This window comes from Oncorhynchus kisutch, linkage group LG15, assembly GCF_002021735.2.
Source record: "Oncorhynchus kisutch isolate 150728-3 linkage group LG15, Okis_V2, whole genome shotgun sequence".
NCBI lineage: Eukaryota > Metazoa > Chordata > Actinopteri > Salmoniformes > Salmonidae > Oncorhynchus > Oncorhynchus kisutch.
The window spans coordinates 49,186,646-49,209,260 of NC_034188.2; the positions used below are offsets into that span (position 1 = coordinate 49,186,646).

General features: G+C 41.1%; 1 protein-coding gene across 9 annotated transcripts in view; it reads left to right on the plus strand.

The window, feature by feature from the left end:
* The first annotated feature begins 1,216 nt into the window (after positions 1-1,216).
* Positions 1,217-22,615, plus strand: part of LOC109905382 (rho guanine nucleotide exchange factor 12) — a 65,950-nt gene continuing 44,551 nt past the window's right edge. For 4 of the 9 annotated variants that reach the window (XM_031790432.1, XM_020502721.2, XM_031790433.1 and 1 more), the window contains exon 1: positions 1,236-2,864. Coding sequence is in view for 8 of the 9 variants with exons in the window: in XM_020502721.2 (XP_020358310.1) it covers positions 2,833-2,864 (32 nt within the window). In the remaining variant the exon portion in view is untranslated. Of the gene's footprint in view, positions 2,865-22,615 lie in introns of all 9 variants that reach the window. The other 5 variants (XM_020502717.2, XM_020502719.2, XM_031790431.1 and 2 more) reach the window with 5 other exon arrangements.

The following is a 22,615-nucleotide window of genomic DNA, read 5'->3' on the forward strand; positions in this document are numbered from 1 at the left end:
GCTGGTATAAAAATATGTGCTGTAATATCAAGTAAATTAGTCCAAAAATGATTGCATCCCAGTAGGCCTATATAGTACAAAAACGTTTTAGAACATTTTGAAGAGTTGTTTTTTTTTACTCAGGGAACTACTAGTTTGCCATTTGTTGCAATGAACTTTTACATGTATTTATTTTTTATTACAACAATTTTAAAGAGATACTAGTCTACATTACAATCAGAGATGTAGTGTAACCTTGTCCTGTACTGTAGGGTAGGCTTATTGTGCAAAAGCCATCACAGAGTTCTCTGTGCTTGAAGCATTCAAATTGTCCACATGGTGGCATATGTAAATCACCAAATCCTCCATTATACTGTAGTATAGTCCTCAACCAAAAATGTTTGAACACGTTTTGCTGCTAAATGCCATAACCATTTATCCCTGTAGTGTTATGTGTAGTGTTAAGTGTAGTGTTAAGTGTTATGATTTATGAGTTATGATTGTCACACCAGGAAATGATTGTACTTTATTAACTGGTCATTTTAATGGGATAGTTCACCCACAAATTAAAGTTAGTCAGAAGTTGTCACACCCCAAAAGGTGAGTCCTGATGAGTCCACATCCTAACCATCTGCTGTGTAGATCCATTTATACAGTGTACTTGAATCCAAAATGAATGGGTGTGGTATAGGGATCTCATTTTATTCTGGGCCTTGTTTTCATTCATTTGGGTTGGAGGCATACAACGGTTAACATGGACTCCTCTTGACATTAGACCACTTTCTGAGACCTAAAATCATCTGAAAATTTTGATTTTGGTGTGTCAGATGTTTTCAAGTTTTAGGAGTGGTCTAACACAAATATATAAGTAGACACAATGAGGGGAATATAAGATGGTGTTGTAGAATACCAATGTGATAATCATTAGGCCAATAATAACAATGATAATTTTTGGTTTCACAGAAAATGTATCTACATTTTAAGTTCAAAATAGATTTGGTCTACAGTAAAATATATGTGTAATCCTATCTGCCAAGAACATCCCGTCAGACACTATAATGAAAAAGGCGAATGTATTATTATTGTTATTATTATTTATGAAAGTCTGGCAAGGTTTTTATTTGGATCCCATCTGCCAATGGCATCCAATTAGACACCATAATGAAAAAGGCAAATGTATTACTATTATTATTGTTATTATTTATGATAGTATGGCATGTTTTTTTTCGGCGGAAGTAGACAGACGCAAATTGGGAGCTGTTGGCCAGGGCGTAGTTATCCTGATATTTAGTGAAATTGTAGAATGTCGTGTATTTTTCTCCTCAATAACACATCTGGAAACACATTCTAATAATCACATTATTCTAAAGTGATAACCGGCTCAGTGTTTATTTTTTGTAATTGAGATAATTATTTTGTTAGCTAGCTATCCTTGTTAGCATAGACGTCCAAGGGAATTCTGCAGAGAAAACTCAAATTGTCTGAATTCTGGAAACATGGAGTCAACGAAAACTGCGCTCCGTTAAGTTCTGTGGATGTTTGCAACCCGAAGGAGATCTACAAGAAACATTTGAAACGGTTCCTTAAGTCGTGAGGACTTCATATATTCGCCGGGACACGTTTTATAATTTTTGCTACGCTTGTTTTTGGGAATGACATTCAGAATTGTCGGAGCATACGAAGCGAAGTTTTCTAGTTACTGAAAGTGATCCCGTTTTCGTTGGTACAGTAGATAGCTAGCTAGCCATCGTTGGCCGAGACTCGGCAGCAAGGTACAGTAGTTAGCTGATGTATTCATTCGGCTGAATTTCAATGATTTACTTTGTTTCGTAGCCAGCTATCACTCTTAACTTTTATAGAAAACGTATATTATTGGACACGTTTCGAGTCTACTGGAGGAAAAGCCGTTGGATTTTCCACTCCCTGGAGTTAACTAACCGCTAGCTAGCGTTCAAGCTATCTGAATTGAAGCTCCCAACAAATTTAGAGGGGCACATTGGCTAGCAAGCTAAATAGTGCAATAGCTAGCTGGGGGGGAAAACAATGCATTTGCTATAGCTAGCTGATCAAGCTAGGAATATTACGTAGTTTGTTATTTTGATGCAATAATTACTAATGGTTATCTAGTTAATTCCCAACACGGGTTTCAACTCAGACTTGTCGGTTTTTAGAAATTCTCATGGTCACGAGGGGCTGGCTGCTCGTCTACGGATAAAGGCAAACCTGGAGGCTGGGAACACCAAATGGGACTGACTCGATTTTTTTTTTTTAAGATACACTGGCTGTTACTACACCAGGCCCAGGTAAACTGGTTGTATTTTCTATAGGGCGGAAACAGTTAAAGTGGAGCCTGTATCAATATTTTCCAAGGGAACAACGCATCATTGTCAATAGGAACATCATCCCCGACCCTGGTGTCTTGTGCGATAAAGTGGAGAGCTGCACGACGTAAGACTAGGGCTTCTTATTAGAGGTCCTGATTTATCTCAAGAAATTGCTACAGTAGCGAAAATAGCATTATCGTCAGTGGCTTCACTGAATACGTACCATTTCACTGTACATGATTGCAAAACTCTTACATTGAGGTATTGAATTCAGTATTAGGACATACCCAGATATTTATTTTTCACTGGCAGTCTATCACCGAAAATTGAAGGTGTTTTCATGACATTGTTATTTGGAGATTCCGCTCTCAATGTTGTTGATTTTTTGTTGTTGATGTCATCACCTTTTTCAATCATCTCTTCAACATAGACGGATGTTAGGGGAGGGGTATTCAAAGAGTCTGTCTTATCATACTTTGGAAAATGATAATTGGATATAAATCCCAGCAAATCTAGAAACGGAAGCCCAATGAGCGACACACAGTCCAGTATCACTGATAGGTAAGTACAACCTTTTCCAGGCATTATGTAAACACACTTCACAATGTCATTGAAGGCTGCGTGCCTCTTGGCTCCTGTACTTATGCACCTTTGCTTTATCAGACATGTTATGTTTGATCTCAAGTCTTGTGAAAGCCTGCAAGGATCGTTATGGCCACAATGCGAATTTTCTACCGGCTGCATGCAAGTGGCAATTCTTCTCATGTTATGTTATGGCCAATTGTTACAGTTTCTGGAGTCATGTATAGATTTTTTCTATCTTTCATATGGTATAGCCTAAGCTGTATGTAAGTAATTTGTATTAAATGTCTATTAGTACTGAATGTTACTCAATATGTATTCCAACAACCCAGGCAAGTAATGTTGCCCCATTTCAAAATGATAAACCAAAAGGCAGGCCTATGTGGGGCTTTATTTTTCATTGCAGTGTTGTTTTTAAGTAGCACAATAACCCCCAATCTATTTTCTCAACCCAGCACTCTACTCAATTCTCCAATTTGTCACACCACTGAAATGGCCCTTTTTGGTAGGGGCAGACCTCTGACCATTTACCATGATTTTGGCACAAACAACCATTTTAATTTAGAAAGAGGTCTTGAGCAGGTTGTTTTTGCACCACCAAGAGTGAAAATGGAATTTGATCTGTTCCAAAGAGCTTCAGCCACAATCACGGCAGTAGTAGAGCTGATGAGGCCTGACAGCCAAATGAAGGAATGGTGCAATTGTGTCCTCTGCACCTGAAATCCACTTCCCTGCAAAGAAGGAAATTAACAGACCAGATATTCCGTGTGTAGGCTAACCCTGTAGCCTGTACTGGAAGCTGTTTCATTAATCTTATCCAAAATAGAGAAATTACGTTTCCAACATGAGTAGTCTTATGGGGTGTTTTGAATGAATGGGATGCTACTTGGTCAAACTAGGCCTATAGCCTAGTAAAAATAATTCTACCTATGCAACTACATTTGTGCAGTGCAGCACTCTTCTCTCCTCTCTGTGAGCTGCATTTTGTTTATGCTTTGGCTTGTCTAAAGGCAACAATACACTAGACAATTTTGCTTTCTACGGGCTCTAACTATCGGAGAACCTCACATTTAATGATTCAGTCAGGCCAAATTGTAGTGACCTAGTAATCGGTTTAGTACATACACCTGGCCGCACCTCTGTGGCAGTATGATTTGGACAATTGGGCCAGAATCAGGCTATACTTGCTGGGCAGGTTTGCACATGTGCAGGCCTAGTAAGGAAACCATCATAGCAACTGAAGAAGCATAACAATGCGCATAGAAGGAACGCAACGTCTGTGCACGTGGATTACCGATGTCCTGTTCAGTTTGAGAGCACGAAGATGAGTACTGGAGGTAAACTTTGATAGCTTGCTGCTGCTATAATTGATTTGAATAAACACTATGTTTTGTTGCCCATGGTTAAGCTATTTATCAGAGATGTTGCCCTCACAATAAGCCAGATTCGAGTAACTTACACAACTTGCATTACATTGAAGCGGCAGCCACGGCACAATCAATCAGAGATGGACAGCGCATGGGTGCTGAAATTGGGCTTCATTTTAATTTGACTTACTAACAACTAGGGCTTAGTGTTGAAACCAATTTCTTGTTATTTAAGAAATAAGAGCTAGGGCTGTGGCGGCCATACATTTTGTCAGCCGGTTATTGTCATGCAATTGAGTAATTGTCACAGTAATTGACCTTTAATTAACATAAACACGTTTATCATCTCCAGTCCTCCACGAATATAATCCGCTGATGCGTGCCTTTTGGAACATCTACATTTTTTAAAGTATAAAAATCAATTTAATATACATCACAATAAATTATTTATTTATTTTAGGCAGGTCTAAAGAAACATGATATGAAGAAAATCTATTTCAGAAGAACAGAATGAGTTACTTGGCTTACTGTATGTTATCTGGCTATATACCATCCCATAGGCTGTAGGCTTGTTCATTTAGCACACAATATATGCTTATAAGTCCCTTGCCATTGTTTTATGATTTTATAGTAAGAAGAATATCATTGAACTTAGCTGAATAAAATTTAAAGGATATTTTTCCCATTTCGGAGGGAGTGCACACATGAAGTGGCTATGTTGAGTATAAAAGTGATCATTTGAAACAGGTCCGATACGCTAGATTCAGAGTTATTTGGCAACTTCAGTTGTAAGTGACACAAACAGTTAGAATGTCTTACAAATCAAAACCTACACTAAATGACCAAAAGTACTGCTTGTAAGTGCTGCTTGTCAAACATCTCATTCCAAAATCATGACCATTAATATGGAGTTGGTCCTCCGTTTCCTGCCATAACAGCCTCCACTCTTCTGTGAAGGCTTTCCCTAATTGTTGGAACATTTCTGTTGGGCGATTAGGCCTGGCTCGCAGTTGGCGTTCTAATTCATCCCAAAGGTGTTCGATGGGATTGAGGTCAAGGCTCTGTGTTGGCCAGTCAAGTTTTTCCACACTAATCTTGACAAAACATTTCTGTATGGACCTCGCTTTGTGCACGGGGGCATTGTCATGCTGAAATAGGAAAGGGCCTTCCCTAAGCTGTTGCCACAAAGTTGGAAGCACAGAATCATTTAGAATGTCATTGTATGCTGTAGCGTTAAGATTTCCCTTCACTGGAATTAACGGGCCTAGCCTGAAAAATCAAAAACAGCCCCAGACCATTATTCCTCCTCCACCAGACTTTACAGTTGGCACTATGCATTTGGTCAGGTAGCAATCTCCTTGCACCCGCTTAACCAGATTCGTCTGTTGGACTGCCAGATGGTGAAGCGTGATTCATCACGTTTACACTGCTCCAGAGGACAGACAATTTTTACACGCTACAGCATTCGGTTGGCCCATTTTGTGAGCTTGTGTGGCCTACCACTTCGCGGCTGAGCCGTTGTTGCTCCTAGACATTTCCACTTCACAATAATAGAACTTACAGTTTACCGGTGAAGCTCTAGCGGGGCAGACATTTGACAAACTGACTTGTTGGAAAGGTGGCATCCTATGATGGTGCCACGTTGAAAGTCACTGAGCTCTTCAGTAAGGCTGTTCTATTGCCAATGTTTGTCTATGGAGATTGCATGGCGGTGTGCTTGATTTCATACACCTGTCAGCAACGGGTGTGGCTGAAATAGACAAATCCACAAATTTGAAGGGCTGTCCACATACTTTTGAAAAATGAGTTTCGATTTACAATGTCGATGTCTAGTTTAACGCCGATTTGCAAAACCGATGTCAAAGCTCTTGTGCATACCCATATAACGTAATGATGCCGCTTAAATTTTACGCTATACGTGCAACACAGCATTCCTAAACTAGCCCGCTATGTCTGCTGTGTGGATCGAGCAGTCAACAAGTCGAGCAGTTATTTGAAAGAATAACAACATTTCAGCGTGACAACTAAAAGGCTAAATCCATTAAAGCCAAGATAATGGAATCCATTGCCCTTGACAATCAACCGTTCTCTGTTGTGGGTGATGTTGGCTTTCGCCGACTGGTCGAGCACCGGTACACACTATCATGTGCGCTATTTTTCAGATGTTTCCCTACCGTTGCACAGTAATAGCGTCACTGCTATTAGCTTCACGACATACATAGTATGGAACTCCGTTTGGGTCTTTGCGTGTCAAAAAAGATACAGTAGCATTGTCAAGCTGTGCAAACTAGCAAACAGAGTCTCGTCAGTGAAAACATCCAAAGATCATCAAAGGTAAACGCTTAATTTGATTGCTTTTCTGATTTTCGTGACCAAGCTTCCTGCTGCTAGCTGGACATAATGCTATGCTAGGCTATCGACTTGCTTTGGCTGTAAAGCATAATTTCAAAATCTGAGGTGACATGGTGATTAACAAAAGGCTAAGCTGTGTTTCACTATATTTCACTTGTGATTTCATGAATATGAATATTTTCGAGTAATATTTTTGACCGTTGCGCTATACTAATTAGTGTAGTTGATGACAATTCTCCCGGATCCGGGATGGGTAGTTCCAAGAGGTTTTAATTAACTTGTTGACGCTACCCATCCCGGTAGCGGGATAATTGTCATCAGCAACCGCTGAATAGCATAGTGCCACAGTCAAATAATATTACAGAAAAATATTCATATTCATGAAATCACAAGTGCAATATTGCAAAACACAGCTTAGCCTTTTGTTCTTCCACCTGTCGTCTCAGATTTTGAAATGATGCTTTACAGCGAAAGCAATCCAAGCGTTTGTAAGTTTATCGATAGCCTAGCATAACATTATGTACACTAAGCTAGGTCACGAAAATCAAAAAAGCATTCAAATTAATCGTTTACCTTTGATCTTCGGATGTTTTCACTCACGAGACTCCCAGTTACACAACAAATGTTCAGACCATATACCACGGGTATGACAAAGCATTTGACTTTACTGCTCTATGTTGGTAACCAGCTTATAATAGCAATAAGGCACCTCTTTTGTGGTATATGGCCAGTATACCACAGCTAGGGGCTGTATCCAGGAACTCCGCGTTGCGTTTTGCATTAAAACCGCTCATAGCCGGGGTATATTGGCCATATGCCACACCTCATCGGACCTTATTGCTTAATTAACATAGCTCTCATAAAACATCTCTCAAGCACAAGCCCACGTACTAGTGAGTAGCCAGATAATCTATTTGCTAGCTAACAAGGCAGAACAGTTGAGTTGCTAGGAACACACCCTTCTGTCCATCTCCAGCTGTTTGAACAGCATGCTAGCCTGTCCACTTTGTTCAGATGTTGAAGTCAAGTGGCCTACCTTATTTCTCAGAATGAGGAGTTGCCAATTCCTTATATAATTGTATTTTATGCTTATTGCACATTTATAAATCACAGACCAAACAGCTAGTATTACAGCCTTTGGCTAAAATGATGCTAGCGTTACGTGGTACCAAAGTGAGCATGAATTTCCCCATATCAATATTAATTGATACTTTAAACATAAAAAGGGTAACTTCACCTCTGAGACATTATTTTACTGTAATATTGTGTTTCGGAGTCCATATGACGGATACTGTTGGACCTAAACTCAAATGGTGAGTTGTCAGAGAGGAAGAAGTGAGCTCTCATCTTTGTTGTTAGTGGTAGGGGAGGGGCGTGGTGTGTGTGTGTGTGTGTGTGTGTATAAACAGAGAGGAAAAGGGCGAGGCAAGAAGTTACACTTCCCAAAATCAGTCCAAAATAAGCCCAGTGTGTTTCTATTGGCTTATTTTGGACCTAACCTTGTCGCCTGCCTTTTGGACAATGACTCCCATTGTTTGGGTGGAGACATGAGAATCTCGTCATTATATACAGATCCCTGGCTTAAATGGGAGGTGCAGAGAAGAAGCGAAGGAGACGAGATTTAAAAAGACATGAGAAAAAGCAGACATAAACGCTAATTAAAAATAGAAGAAATATCCTTGATTCTTGTGATAAAGACACTTCGAATATCACACAAAAACATACATTGGATATAATTGGATATATAGCCCAGCCCAGCCCTAACAGAAACATACACTAACAAAGAGCCACTCAGCTCAGTGAAGTGCTCTCAGACAGATCCAGCTCAGAGGGGCCCAGCTCCTGAGTTCCCATCAACAGCAGATATTCATTTTTAATTGGAAAATGAATGTTCATGCAAAACGTTTTTTTTTGCATTGAATCTTATTTAATCGCATCAATTAGTTCCCCGAATCGCACAGAATCGTTTCAAACTAAAATGTATCATATCAGAGCCCATGTATCTAGATGCGTATCGATTTGTTTTTTAAAGGAGAGCTAGCTGCATATCCCTATGAGAGACCCATGTGAGGTGCTTCGAAGCACGACTATTGGCAGCCGGGAGAATAATTATATATTTAACTTAAGGGCACAAGGGCCACTTTTTAGGGGCCGTTACAGCCACACAAGGGGGCATCGGCAGCCATGGCTGGAAAATTCGATGCCTGGTGGGATCACACTACCTCCCGGCCCTCTCCCATAGGTCTGCTTGTCTGTCAGTGTAAGGTAGGCTGGAGTGGTCTGTTCTACCTGGCTGTTGAAAGCCTAGGACACACAATCGGAGACCCTGTGAGTTGGGGTCTGACTAAGGTTCGCCAGGTTTGTTTTTGAACTGCGTGTTAGCCTACTAGATGACAGCAAAACATGAATGTGTACATTACTCCCAGCCTGTGGTGCACTCCACTGGTCCGTGTTTATACAGAGTAAGCTCTTTTAGCAGGTGTGAACTGAGCATGCAGGGGTCAAAGTAAAAAGGGAGGTCTCGTGATGAGCTGTGACGACTCCAGCTCCATGGAGGGGGAAATGTCAATATTGAATCAATATTTCACTGGTACTATTAGCTAGAGCTTGGAATTGCCAGGGACCTCACGATCTGATATTATGACTAGAGGTCGACCGATTAATCGGAATGGCGATTAATTAGGGCCCGTTTCAAGTTTTCATAACAATCGGAAATCTGTATCTTTATTTAACTAGGGCAAGTCAGTTAAGAACACATTCTTATTTTCAATGATGGCCTAGAAACGGTGGGTTACCTGCCTCTTTCAGGGGCAGAATGACAGATTTTCACCTTGTCAGCTCAGGTGATCCAGTCTTGCAACCTTACAGTTAACTAGTCCAACGCAATAACGACCTGCCTCTCTCTCGTTGCACTCCACAAGGAGACTGCCTGTTACGCAACTGCAGTAAGCCAAGGTAGGTTGCTAGCTAGCATTAAACTTATCTTTTAAAAACAATCCATCATCCATCACTAGTTAACTACACATGGTTGATGATATTACTAGATATTATCTAACGTGTCCTGCGTTGCATATAATCTGACTGAGCATGCAAGTATCTAAGTATCTGACTGAGCGGTGGTAGGCAGAGGCAGGCTCGTAAGCATTCATTCAAACAGCACTTTCGTGCATTTTGCCAGCAGCTCTTTGCTATGCTTCTAGCATTGCGCTGTTTATGACTTCAAGCCTATCAACTCCCGAGATGATGCTTGTGTAACCAAAGTGAAATGGCTGGCTAGTTAGCGTGCGCTAATTGTCGTTGTGTTGCTGGTTCGAGCCCAGGGAGGAGCAAGGAGAGGGACGGAAGCTATACTGTTATACTGGCAATACTAAAGTGCATATAAGAACATCCAATAGTCAAAGGTTAATGAAATGCAAATGGTATAGAGGGAAATAGTTCTATAATAACTACAACCTAAAACTTCTTACCTGGGAATATTGAAGACTCATGTTAAAAGGTACCACCAGCTTTCATATGTTCTCATGTTCGGAGCAAGGAACTTAAACGTTAGCTTTCTTACATAGCACATATTGCACTTTTACTTTCTTCTCCAACACTTTGTTTTTGCATTATTTAAACCAAATTGAACATGTTTCATTATTTACTTGAGGCTAAATTGATTTTATTGATGTATTATATTAAGTTAAAATAAGTGTTCATTCAGTATTGTTGTAATTGTCATTATTACAAAACAAAAAAAACATGGCTGATTAATCGGTATCGGCTTTTTTGGTCCTCCAATAATCGGTATTGGCGTTGAAAAATCATAATCGGTCGACCTCTAATTATGATGAGACTTTGGTGCTGATTCGATATATATATATATTGCGATTCTATATGTATTGCAACTCGATAGTGTGATTCGATTTCCCAAACATCTTGCTCACTATAAGTCTCCTGCAGAGAGACGAGAGACATTATAATGAGTTTTGATCAGTCATGGAAATAAGTGTTGGAAACATGTTGGCTAACTATTTTTTTAAAAGAAGATGAACAAGCTTTATGATGATAAATACCAGCATTTGTCGCAGGTACAGCCGACTAGCAGTAGGTAACGCTACCTAGAAAAAAATGCTTTCATCTTTTGTCTTGAAGTCAAAGTATCGATATAATATTGTCTAAAATAACATCACGGTATATAACTGTATAGATTATTTTCGTCACTACTATTAGCACACACTTAAACACTACAGGCCAGAACATCTGAAACAGAAAACCTTGTTGAGCAACCGATTTCATGTAAATCAAGGTCTGTTCTAAGCTATGCAACGCTTTAGCAAGGTAGCCTAGATATTATGACTGGATACCCTTATTATGCCTGGAATAGGGGTTGAGTCAGATGGAATTACTGGACATACAGTTTGGTGGGTGCCCTCTTACTAGAGATGCCTCCTCATGTGGCCTTTCACTCTCCTGATGGAATGTTATGGCGATGGCCGGTGACGCAACATGGCCGTCACAGCGGTCCCATCCGTTCACTCTCAACTCCTACGTTGTTATTTTAGTTGTAGTTTCCTATTCCCCTTCCTCTGTCTAGGTTCTCAGGGTGCCGCTAAACCTCGTAGTGATTCTGTTTCTTGAGTTTTAATAAAAAATCATAATAATCCAGTCTGCTCTCTCACTACCCTTCCCCAACGTTGGGTTGGGCACCTGATTTTCCTGTGGGTTTAATTGCCTTGGAGACTCATCGTAGATCGATTCAGTCTCTCACTGGGGTGTAAATGAGGAGCCGTGGAGGGCTTGCCTAACACCTTGCTGCCACTTTGACAGGCACACATCAGCTCCCCTACCACTGCAAGCTCCCAGTCCCTATCACCAGCCCCAGCAGCTCTAGAGCAAACAAGTACATTATAAAAGATTACTGTAATGTTGAAGAATGACAGGCTAGGCGGGCCACACCTATAAATGCAATCAATGTTCCCTCAGAAAATGTCATGTCTGCTGAGCACAAACTTGTAGTTCTCGTTTACTGTGAACAGTGAGGCTGTACCCGCTTTAAGTTGCAGTTTTAAGTGGTCAAGTAGGCTACTTTGACTATTTGATCATAATGTAGGCTTACCAGAGTGGCCTACCATCAAAAACAATGGAGAAAATGCATCCCATAACATTTTAACATGGAAGTACCTTTTCTATCATTCAGGTTAAATGCGGAAGATGCATTCAGTTGTACAATTGACTAGGTATCCCCCTTTCTTTTACTCGCGACCGGTCATACTGTAGCCTAAACAAATGGCACAGATCCATATATGGCAATGGCTATTTGCATATAGGCCTATTGCAGCTCTGCTTGGTTAATGACGCACAGGTCTGTGCAGAGTTTAAAATATATATATATATATATATTATAGTTTTTTTTCTCTGGTTGCACATTTGACATGCTGGTAGAAATAATATTTAGCAAAGTTAGTTTTTGCATACTATGTCTTGCATAGTTTTGAAAGTGGCTAATATTGTGTTCATTCAATCACAATTCCAATAGTAGTGTGAAATGTTGATTTGTGTTAACTGAAAAGGAAATCTCTAGAAAGTTGAGTAAAGTTCAATCTAGTGCTTCTCTGTGCAGGCTCATATTTCTTCTGCATGGCAATCCGAGGGGAGCTGCGCGACTACACGCAGCTTAGAGGGAATATTGAAAGCAGTATGCAGGTGTTGGTGCCGGCCCTTTCTTTGACAGTCTGAAGACGTAGCTGGTAACTCAAAAGCCGCCTGATGGAAATATGTTTTGTCAGACGGCGGTGAGTCATTCTCTTCAAGTCAGAGCCCAGGATTTTAATCCCAGCCCTGGTTGGTTGCCCATCCCTTCTGTTAGATCACTTTCTTACCTAGAGTTCAGTTAGTGGAGCTAATATTTAGACTGCAGAAAAAATACATGCTGCCTAGAGCCTACCTCACTGCAACAACAACCAAAAACGCTTTATCCATTAACAAGTTAGTGGAACAAATGAAAGTAAGGAATGGATAAAATAGAATACCATCTGCTCCCAGTATTTTCTGTAATTATGTAGCCTAGTATTTTCTCAGCAGTGAGTGGTTGGGAGTTGTTGGGCCAGCATAGTGAGAGAGAGATATACTGAGAGATCCAGATAAATCTAGGCGATGCCCCAGGGCTGGTGGTGGAAAGGGGGCGGGGTAGGAGCCCAGGCTAAGGGGTGGGGGACCACCACCGCGCATCTCGCTTTGTGATGCTGATGCTAGTGGACACATTGCAATCTCTTATTTGCAAAGAAGTGCTGCAGGGCCCAACATTACTTTCACTTCACAGAAGACAGGATCGCAACAATGGAGAGAAGGACACGGTGGAAGGCAGTGTTGCCAATGTGTCAAGTCTTCACATGTCTGTGCTGTGGTTTCAGAGACCAAGAAAAAAATAGGCCCATTCAAGGCATTATACTCCCTCATGACTCTGCAAGTAATTGTTGTTTTTGCCACTTAGGACTGTCAGCTCTCTGTTTTTACCCGAAAGGGTTTAGGAACTTTCTCGTTTTAACTGAGAGCTGCATGGACAGATGACTTTGCATTTCTTACTTCAGTGGAAGACTCATTTCCTGACTTGGATGTTCAAAATACTGCAAATCAGAAACAAACTAAGACCAGGGAAGCAGTCTTGCCAGTTAAAGCTCAGACACACCGGTAGGTTTGTCAAATGTTTGCCTGGTGACAGTACTGACCACCTCTGAACGGTGCCGGCAGTCAATCTTATTTGTGTTCACACAGCAAAGACCTTGGAAGTTGTCAGCCACTCAGCCTTGTTAAAATACTCCAAACCAGAAGGTAGCAGTAGCGTTGATTGGCAATGCATATCTGTGCGTGTTGCTTATGGTCTAGATTCCAAGCTATCTGAGCTAATGTTGCTATTTTGTAGAAAGCCCTTGTTGATACTAGCTAGATGACTTCCTAGCAAGATGACAAAGAGATATATATATATATATATATATCTAATTCACTAACCAAACGGCCAGCTTATAGCCAAGTGATTAGCTAGCTAAAGTTAGCTATGTTGTGCTAGCTAGTGAATATGCTAACTAGCTAGCTAAGGACACTGCACTAACACAGGCAGCTGTTTCATGGAAAGCTATTCCATTAGCTAGTCCATTGTGGTTTAATTATGTCAATACTAGTTACAGTGGTTGGAGGAAATATTGGTGCTCTGTGCATTGCATCTGTGCACTTAGCTTAGATACCATTCCATAGCCTACATTGCATATGAAGTGTGACAGGCTCATTTGTGGATGTACAGAGAATTTCTGTATTTTTTTCAAGTTGTTGGCAACTGACGAGCATTGCGATTCTACATGAAGAATCGGTAGGTTCGTCACTACCGGGTCGGCACACAGCTTTTTTTCTAGCAAGAGAAGAAACGGCCTCCCACTTTCATGCTTTAGGCCTATATAAGTTAAATGGGCAATCTGCAGTTGCTACATACATTTTTGGATTTTTAAATGAACGATATGTACACGTTGATTCTTGAGGAATATAACTTATAAATGCCTCATGAGCTTAGTTCAACTGTTGTACTCCATCACAACCCAAAATATAAACTTGTTTTACTCCAATGTTATAAACAAAGTAAATGTAAATAAACACTATATAGCCTCAACATGAGTGGGTACATTTCTCAAACCCTATCCCTCAGCATTTACCGAAACAGGGGCGGGGATGACACTTTCTTATTGTTTCAACTGCTGATTGACCCTTTACCACACAACCAGCCTCCTAGTTTTTTTCCCTCTATCTAGGCTTCCACTAGGTTCTGTTACACTTTTACAACAATGGCATATGGGAAGGTGTTTGTGTGAGGGAGCAGGGTCTGCTTCTCTGCAGAGGCCGATTAGACATGATTTATTTTGCCCGGCTCTCTTTCCCTGCATCTTGGTGAGGATGCCCAAATTGAATGCGGTCTCAAGGGGTAGTGTGGAGCAGAGCGGAGACTATCAGTGGCCGCACTGTGATTTAATGACCGACCAGAGCCTAAAATTCCTGTGGTCTCGAAGATTAACTCACCAAAGCAGAACATTAGGAAACAATACATTTCCACACTCTCCGGCGGCACAGATGCTGTCGTTAGCCCACACCCCATGCGCGTCAGTTGAGGAAGTGCATTAGACTTGATGTGCAAAATACAGTTAAAGGGAAATTTCACCTCTGCTCTTTCACTGTAAATGGCCATGAATATATGAACATATAATGTGCCATAAAATCAATAATTTCCTCACACAAATACAAGCGTTTCTGCATCTCACAGGTAGAAATGAGCCATCTACATTTTCCTGGTTGTAAGCAAACCACAATATCCAGAATTCATAGCAATTTCAGGATGCCTTCGAGGGTGGGGACACAGTTGGACAAGGAAGTATGGCTCCCGTCAGCTGTAGGCTTTACAAAGCCAGAGAAAATGTGTCAACCTTGATAACCTGCAGTGTCCTGGCAGATAGGTTGTTGAGAAAGTGCAACGGCTTTATTGAACAAGGACAACCATCTCAACTCGCTGCTAGCGTGATCGGTGAAACACAAAGGCCACAATAATTGCCACAAAACAATGACTCCATACATTTTTAGATCAGACAGCAGGCTCAATCAACCGATGACATCATTGGTTGAACTCACCTGGCGTGGAAAATGTATACAAATACAACTATAGTGCATAATTACGGTAGCAGTCAAAAGTTTGGACACCTACTCATTCCAGAGATTTTCTACATTGTAGAATAATAGTGAAGACCTCAACTATGAAATAACGCATATAGAATCATGTAGTAACTAAAAAAAAGTCTTAATTAAACAAATCAAAATATATTTTAGATTTGAGATTCTTCAAAGTAGCCAACCTTTGCCTTGATGACAGCTTTGCACACTCTTGCAATTCTCTCAACTAGCTTCATGTGGTAGTCACCCGGGAATGCATTTCAATTAACAGGTGTGCCTTGTTAGAAGTTCACTTGTGTTGTGACAAGGTAGGGGTGGTATACAGAACATTTGGTAAAAGACCAAGTCCATATTATGGCAAGAACAGCTCAAATAAGCAAAGAGAAACAAGTCTATCATTACATTTACTTCTTGACACTACCCATCCCTTTAGCGGGATAATTTTCGTCAGCAACCGCTGAATAGCATAGCGCAACAGTCAAATAATATTACTAAAAAATATGAATATTCATGAAATCACAAGTGCAATATTGCAAAACACAGCTTAGCCTTTTGTTAATCCACCGGTCGTCTCAGATTTGGAAATTATGCTTTACAGCGAAAGCAATCCAAGCGTTTAAGTTTATCGATAGCATAACATAACATTATGTACACTAAGCATTAAGTAGCTAGGTCACAAAACTCACGAGACTCCCAGTTAAACAACAACATGTTCCTTTTGTTCCATAAAGAGTATTTTTATACCCAAAATACGTTTGTTTGTCGTGTTATGTTCAGAAATCCACAGGAAAGAGCGGCCACGACAACACAGACGTATATTCCAAATAATATCCATAATGTCCACAGAAATATGTCAAACGTTTTTTATAATCAATCCTCAGGTTGTTTTTAAAATATATATTCGATAATATATCAAACGGGTGTGTAGGTTTTTCAAATACACCGGGAGAAACAATGGCCGCTTTACTCTGTAGCGCAAAACTCACTCTGAGAGCCCCCACCTATCCACTTACGCAATGTGATCTTTCACGCTCATTTTTCAAAATAAAATCCTGAAACGATGTCTAAAGACTGTTGACACCTTAGGGAAGCCATAGAAAAAGGAACCTGGTTGATATCCCTTTAAATGGAGGATAGGCGTGCATAGGAACAGAGAGGTTTCAAAATAAGAGGCACTTCCTGATTGGATTTTCCTCAGGTTTTCGCCTGCAATATCAGTTATTTTATACTCACAGACTTTTTTACAGTTTTGGAAACTTTAGAGTGTTTTCTATCCTAATATGACAATTATATGCATATTCTAGTTTCTGGGGCTGAGAAATAGGCAGTTTCAAATGTGTATGTTTTTTTTGCCAAAAACTAAAATACTACCCCCTACACGCAAAAGGTTAAGACATGAAGGTCAGTCTATCCGGAAAATGTCAAGAACTTTGAAAGTTTCTTCAAGTGCAGTCGCAAAAATCATCAAGCGCTATGATGAAACTGGCTCTCATGAGGACCGCCACAGGAAAGAAAGACCCAGAGTTACCTCTGCTGCAGAGGATAAGTTCATTAGTTAGCTGCACCTCAGATTGTAGGCCAAATAAATGCTTCACAGAGTTCAAGTATCAGACACATCTGTCACGAACCGGCTCGAAGTTCGTAAAAAAGGGAGACAACGTGGAGACAAGGAATAACAAAATATATTTATTTATTAAATAAAGTTAACTAAGTACAAGAGAGTCTCTCCAATTAATGGGGAAGAGGTGCATTTATCCTGGGACACGCCTGAAGAAACGAAGAAACCAGATCAATGAACATTAGACCAGTGGAAATCTGTACTTTGGTCCGACGAGTCCAAATTTGAGATTTTATTCCCACCGCCTTGTCTTTGTGAGACTCCGAGTAGGTGAACGGATGATCTCCTCGTGTGGTTCCTACCGTGAAGCATGGAGGAGGAGGCGTGATGGTGTGGGGGAGTTGCTGGGGACACTGTCTGATTTTATTTAGAATTCAAGGCACACGTCACCAGCATGACTACCACAGCATTCTGCAGCGATACGCCGTTCCATCTGGTTTGGGCTTAGTGCGCATATAATGTTTTTTTTTCAAAAGGACAGTGACACAAAACACACCTCCAGGCTGAGTGAGGGCTATTTGACCAAGGAGAGTGCTGCATCAATGACCTGACCTCTGCAATCACTTGACCTCAACCCAATTGAAATGGTTTGGGATGAGTTGGACTGCAGAGTGAAGGAAAAGCATCCAACAGGTGCTCAGCATATGTGGGAACTCCTTCAAGACGGTTGGAAAAGCATTCCTCATGAAGCTGGTTGAGAGAATGCCAAGAGTGTGCAAAGCTGTCATCAAGGCAAAGGGTGTTGAAGAATCTCAAATGTAAAATATATTTTGATTTGTTTAAAATTATTTTTTTTGGTTACTACATGATTCTATATGTGTTATTTCATTGTTTTGATGTCTTCACTATTATTCTGCAATGTGCTCACTACGACAATTGTTAAAATAAAGAAAACCCTTAAATGGTTAGGTGTGTCAACTTTTGACTGGTAATGTATATCTGAAACACCTCATCAATCAGAATTATGTGGAGACACTGGAAAAGCACCATTCAATTACAAACCTCTTTAGAGCTCTATGCAAGTGCATAACAGACTGCAACACTGGACTCGATGCATGCGCTTCAACTAGCCTATATTTCCTCCAAATCGCTGCACAGCTCGTGAAGGTAAACACTTGATGTAGCCTAGTGGATTGCGCTTCCTCTGGGATATGCTTCCAGTTTAAAGTTAAAAACCTACAACGACAGGCTGCTTTTGTTAAGCGAACACTATGCCTCCAGTGTCGCTGCACTGTGACTGACGCAAAGTCACTGTTGCGCTATGATGGTGGAAGGTGGTCCAAGATCTTATCACAGGCCCTTGCTATATGATCTGACTCCTCAAGCAAAACATAAGTGTTGTGGCTTGATCTCAAGTCCTTGTATTTTGGATTAGACTGATACTAGTGCCGTATGTAGTTTACTGTTTTCACTGCAGGTTCAACCTCGCCCTCAGACGGCACTGTCTGGGCCAAAAGGTAAAGCCAGTTTCTCACACCCTGCCGTGCAATATTAAAGGATAGTTCCCGACAGTCTAGGGTGAAAAAATGTCTGTCCCCAAGCTCTGTCAGAAATCCTTATTTGGGTTTATTGGGGCAGAAACGGTGCCTTGCCCCCTCCGGCTGTGACTGTGACTTTTCTTCTCACCAAGGCAATGCTTTGATTCCATAATTGGGGAGGGGCTGTGCCTGACAGTGCCTTAGCTTTCACCCTGCCATTTCAGCCTGGTAGCCAATCCACTGGCTCTATTTTCCCTCTATCTCTCTGTCCTCGGTAGTCAACATGGACTCTTACAGGCAGAAGACAAGGGTCACGTTTTCCAAAGACACTTGACTAACAATTTCTCTTTTCGCTCGTATCGTGACTCATCTTGACTTGGATCTTGTAGCACATATCTTTTATCTGTGCAGGACAGGTAGCCTATTATATGGCACTATATCTCTTTGAACGTTGCACTTTGACTCCTCTGACTTCACAAGTCAACCAATTGCTTTAGCCTAAATGTCCATAGGTCACATTGGTTCATTGGCTAATTGCAGGGGGGTGTCCAACTCATTACATGGAGGCCCTAATGTCTGCAGGGTTTTTTTCCATTTTTTTTTCAATGAAGACCTAGACAACCAGGTGAGCGGAGTTCTTTACTAATTAGTGACCTTAGTTCATCGATCAACTACAAGGGAGGAGAAAAAACCCGCAGACACTCTGCCTTCCGTGGAGTGAGTTTGAAACGTGGCTTATTGGCTTTGTGATTATGTTCAAGGTAGCATTTCTTTGCACATTATTGTATGTCCATGTATATCAACCATATATAATATTGTCACCTGTCTGTCCAATCAGACATTGCATTATCAACCTGAATCCCCCAAGAGTTTTTCAAATAAAAAGCTGTGTGTGTGTTTGCGGGAGGACTTCTGTTAGTGGAAAGACAGGTGATGTCATAGTTGTGAGTGAGTGTGATGTTGGTGTGTGTAGTCTGATACAAACAGCATGTGTTCTCTCTCGCCCACATTGGCTCTGCAAACATGAGTCACTTTTCTCCCAGCCCCTTTTGCCAGCAGCCCTGAGATCACCCATTTGCAGCTCTCAGATCATTGAGGATGTCAGAACAGAAGGAAGGGCCCCTCTCTCTCACGACAGCTCCTGTCTGTGCACTACTACACTGCTGCTGCAACCTTCCTTAAAATTACAGCAGTTGGCTCAAGTTTTAGCCCAGCTTTAAACTACACTTTGTCCTGGATGGAAAAGTAGTTCTAGGTATGTGTTGCAGCTACCTTTGTGCTGGTAAGCCCTAGTTGTTTGTCAGGTACCCTGGTTACGGTACAGCGGAAAAATGAAATGCCAACAGTTTCTGTAGTCCAGTTTTTGTTTATTTGGCAAAAGATGCTAAATTAAAAAGCACCCTATTTGTGGCCCAGGTTAGGGATGGGCGATAGATGGACAGTTTGACAGTATTTTATGTTTCTTCATTTGCTTTGAGTAGTTTGTGATCTTAGGGTGGCAGCACACATTCTAAGTGATTTCAATGGGTCTTTCTCCATTCTGATTTGTTTATACTGTTTTAATTCAACTTCAACCCCAAATAATTTAACACTTTCATACATTTTGGAATTTCCTGCGTTCATTTGAGATCATTTCCATACTGCCATGTAAGGCTGTGCGATATTGGCCAACAATCTAGGCCTTATTTTTAACCAAATGTTGCAGTTGTGATTTGGCTTGTGATTTAGAGCGAAACACTTGGTGAACTGTTGGAATCATGTAAATAGAATGATTATTCTAATTCTACCGTTAGAATACAATTGTGGGCACTTTGACTACAGTGTTTGACATAACAATGACGTTATTGTGACAGGATAGGAACCAAAGTGTTAAATGTTTCCTAGGGGACCCTATAATATTTGGCTACAGTTGTTTTCTCATGTAGCTAACATTCTTGCTTAATGCTTCACTCTTTGATTTAGGAGATATTGTTGCACAAGTAACATGCTGATTTAGGTCTACACCATCACTAGTATTATCAGCCTGATAATACTAGTGATGGTGTAGACCTAAATCAGCAGTATAGCTGATATCAATACACAGAAGTATATATTTTTAAACCTGCATATTTAGCTAAAAGAAATCCAGGTTAGCAGGCAATATTAACCAGGTGAAATCGTGTCACTTCTCTTGTGTTCATTGCACGCAGAGTCAGGGTATATGCAACAGTTTGGGCAGCCTGGCTCATTGCGAACTAATTTGCCAGAATTTTACGTAATTATGACATAACATTGAAGGTTGTGCAATGTAACAGCAGTATTTAGACTTAGGGATGCCATCCGTTAGATAAAATACCAAACGGTTCCGTATTTCACTGAAATAATAAACGTTTTGTTTTCTAAATGATAGTTTCCAGATTCGGCCATATTAATGACCGAAGGCTCGTATTTCTGTGTGTTATCATGTTAAGTCTATGATTTGATAGAGCAGTCTGACTGAGCGGTGGTAGGCACCAGCTGGCTCGTAAGCATTCATTCAAACAGCACTTTTGTGCGTTTTGCCAGAAGCTCTTCGCTGTGCTTCAAGCATTGCGCTGTTTATGACTTCAAGCCTATCAACTCCTGAGATTAGGCTGGTGTAACCGATGTTAAAAGGAACTACCAGCTTTCATATGTTCTCATGTTCTGAGCAAGGAACTTAAACGTTAGCTTTTTTACATGGCACATATTGCACTTTTACTTTCTTCTCCAACACTTTGTTTTTGCATTATTTAAACCAAATTGAACATGTTTCATTATTTATTTGAGGCTAAATGGATTTTTATTGATGCATTATATTAAGTTAAAATAAGTGTTCATTCAGTATTGTTGTAATTGTCATTTTTACAAATAAAATAAATTGGCGATTTATTCGGTATTTAATCGGTATCGGCTTTTTTTTGGTCCTCCAATAATCGGTATCGGAATTGAAAAATCATAATCAAATCTATTTATATAGCCCTTTGTACATCAGCTGATATCTCAAAGTGCTGTACAGAAGCCCAACCTAAAACCCCAAACAGCAAGCAATGCAGGTGGAGAAGCACGGTGGCTAGGAAAAACTCCCTAGAAAGGCCAAAACCTAGGAAGAAACCTAGAGGAACCAGGCTATGAGGGGTGGCCAGTCCTCTTCTGGCTGTGCCGGGTGGAGAAAATAACAGAACATGGCCAAGATGTTCAAATGTTCATAAATGACCAGCATGGTCAAAAAATAATAATCACAGTAGTTGTCGAGGATGCAGCAAGGTAGCACCTCGGGAGTAAATGTCAGTTGGCTTTTCATAGCCGATCATTCAGAGTATTTCTACCGCTCCTGCTGTCTCTAGAGAGTTGAAAACAGAAGGTCTGGGACAGGTAGCACGTCCGGTGAACAGGTCAGGATCCCATAGCCGCAGGCAGAACAGTTTGAAAGTGGAGCAGCAGCACGGCCAGGTGGACTGGGGACAGCAAGGAGTCATCATGCCAGGTCGTCCTGAGACATGGTCCTAGGGCTCAGGTCCTCCGAGAGAAAGAGAGAGAAAGAAAGAAAGAAAGGAGAGAAAGTGAGAGAGAATTAGAGAGAGCATACTTAAATTCACACAGGACACCGGATAAGACAGGAGAAGTACTCCAGATACAACAAACTGACCCTAGCCCCCCGACACAAACTACTGCAGCATAAATACTGGAGGCTGAGACAGGAGGGGTCAGGAGACACTGTGGCCCCATCCGATGATAACCCCGGACAGGGCCAAACAGGATCGGTCGACCTCTAATCCCTACCCCAAGTCCAGTTTCTGTGACTGCATTTACGATATTCCTTGCATTGTCTGTTGTGACAGGGATTGTTATGTTGGGCCTCTCGAGTAGCAGTCTTCATGGAACCGTTCCGAAATGGACCTGGGGCTTTCCTACCCGGACCCAATATCCATAAATATATTCTTTTAAATATAGAGACATGTTCCTAACGGACCTGGTTGGACCGGGTCTGGATCCGATCTGAGTGAGGGAAACAGCAGCCTATGGTTCTCCTAACGATGTATTTAGACTTAAGATGCTTTTGGGAAACCGGGCCCAGAGTTGATAAAGCACAAGCGAGAAACACTCTAGCAGGCGGCGGAAGGGCCTTGCAGTGTGTGTGAGTGACACGGGTAGCAAGGAAGGAGGGAGAGACCGCAACCAACCATACCAAGCCGACTCGCGCCTATATACTAACTTCTAGCTTGTCATAGCTAG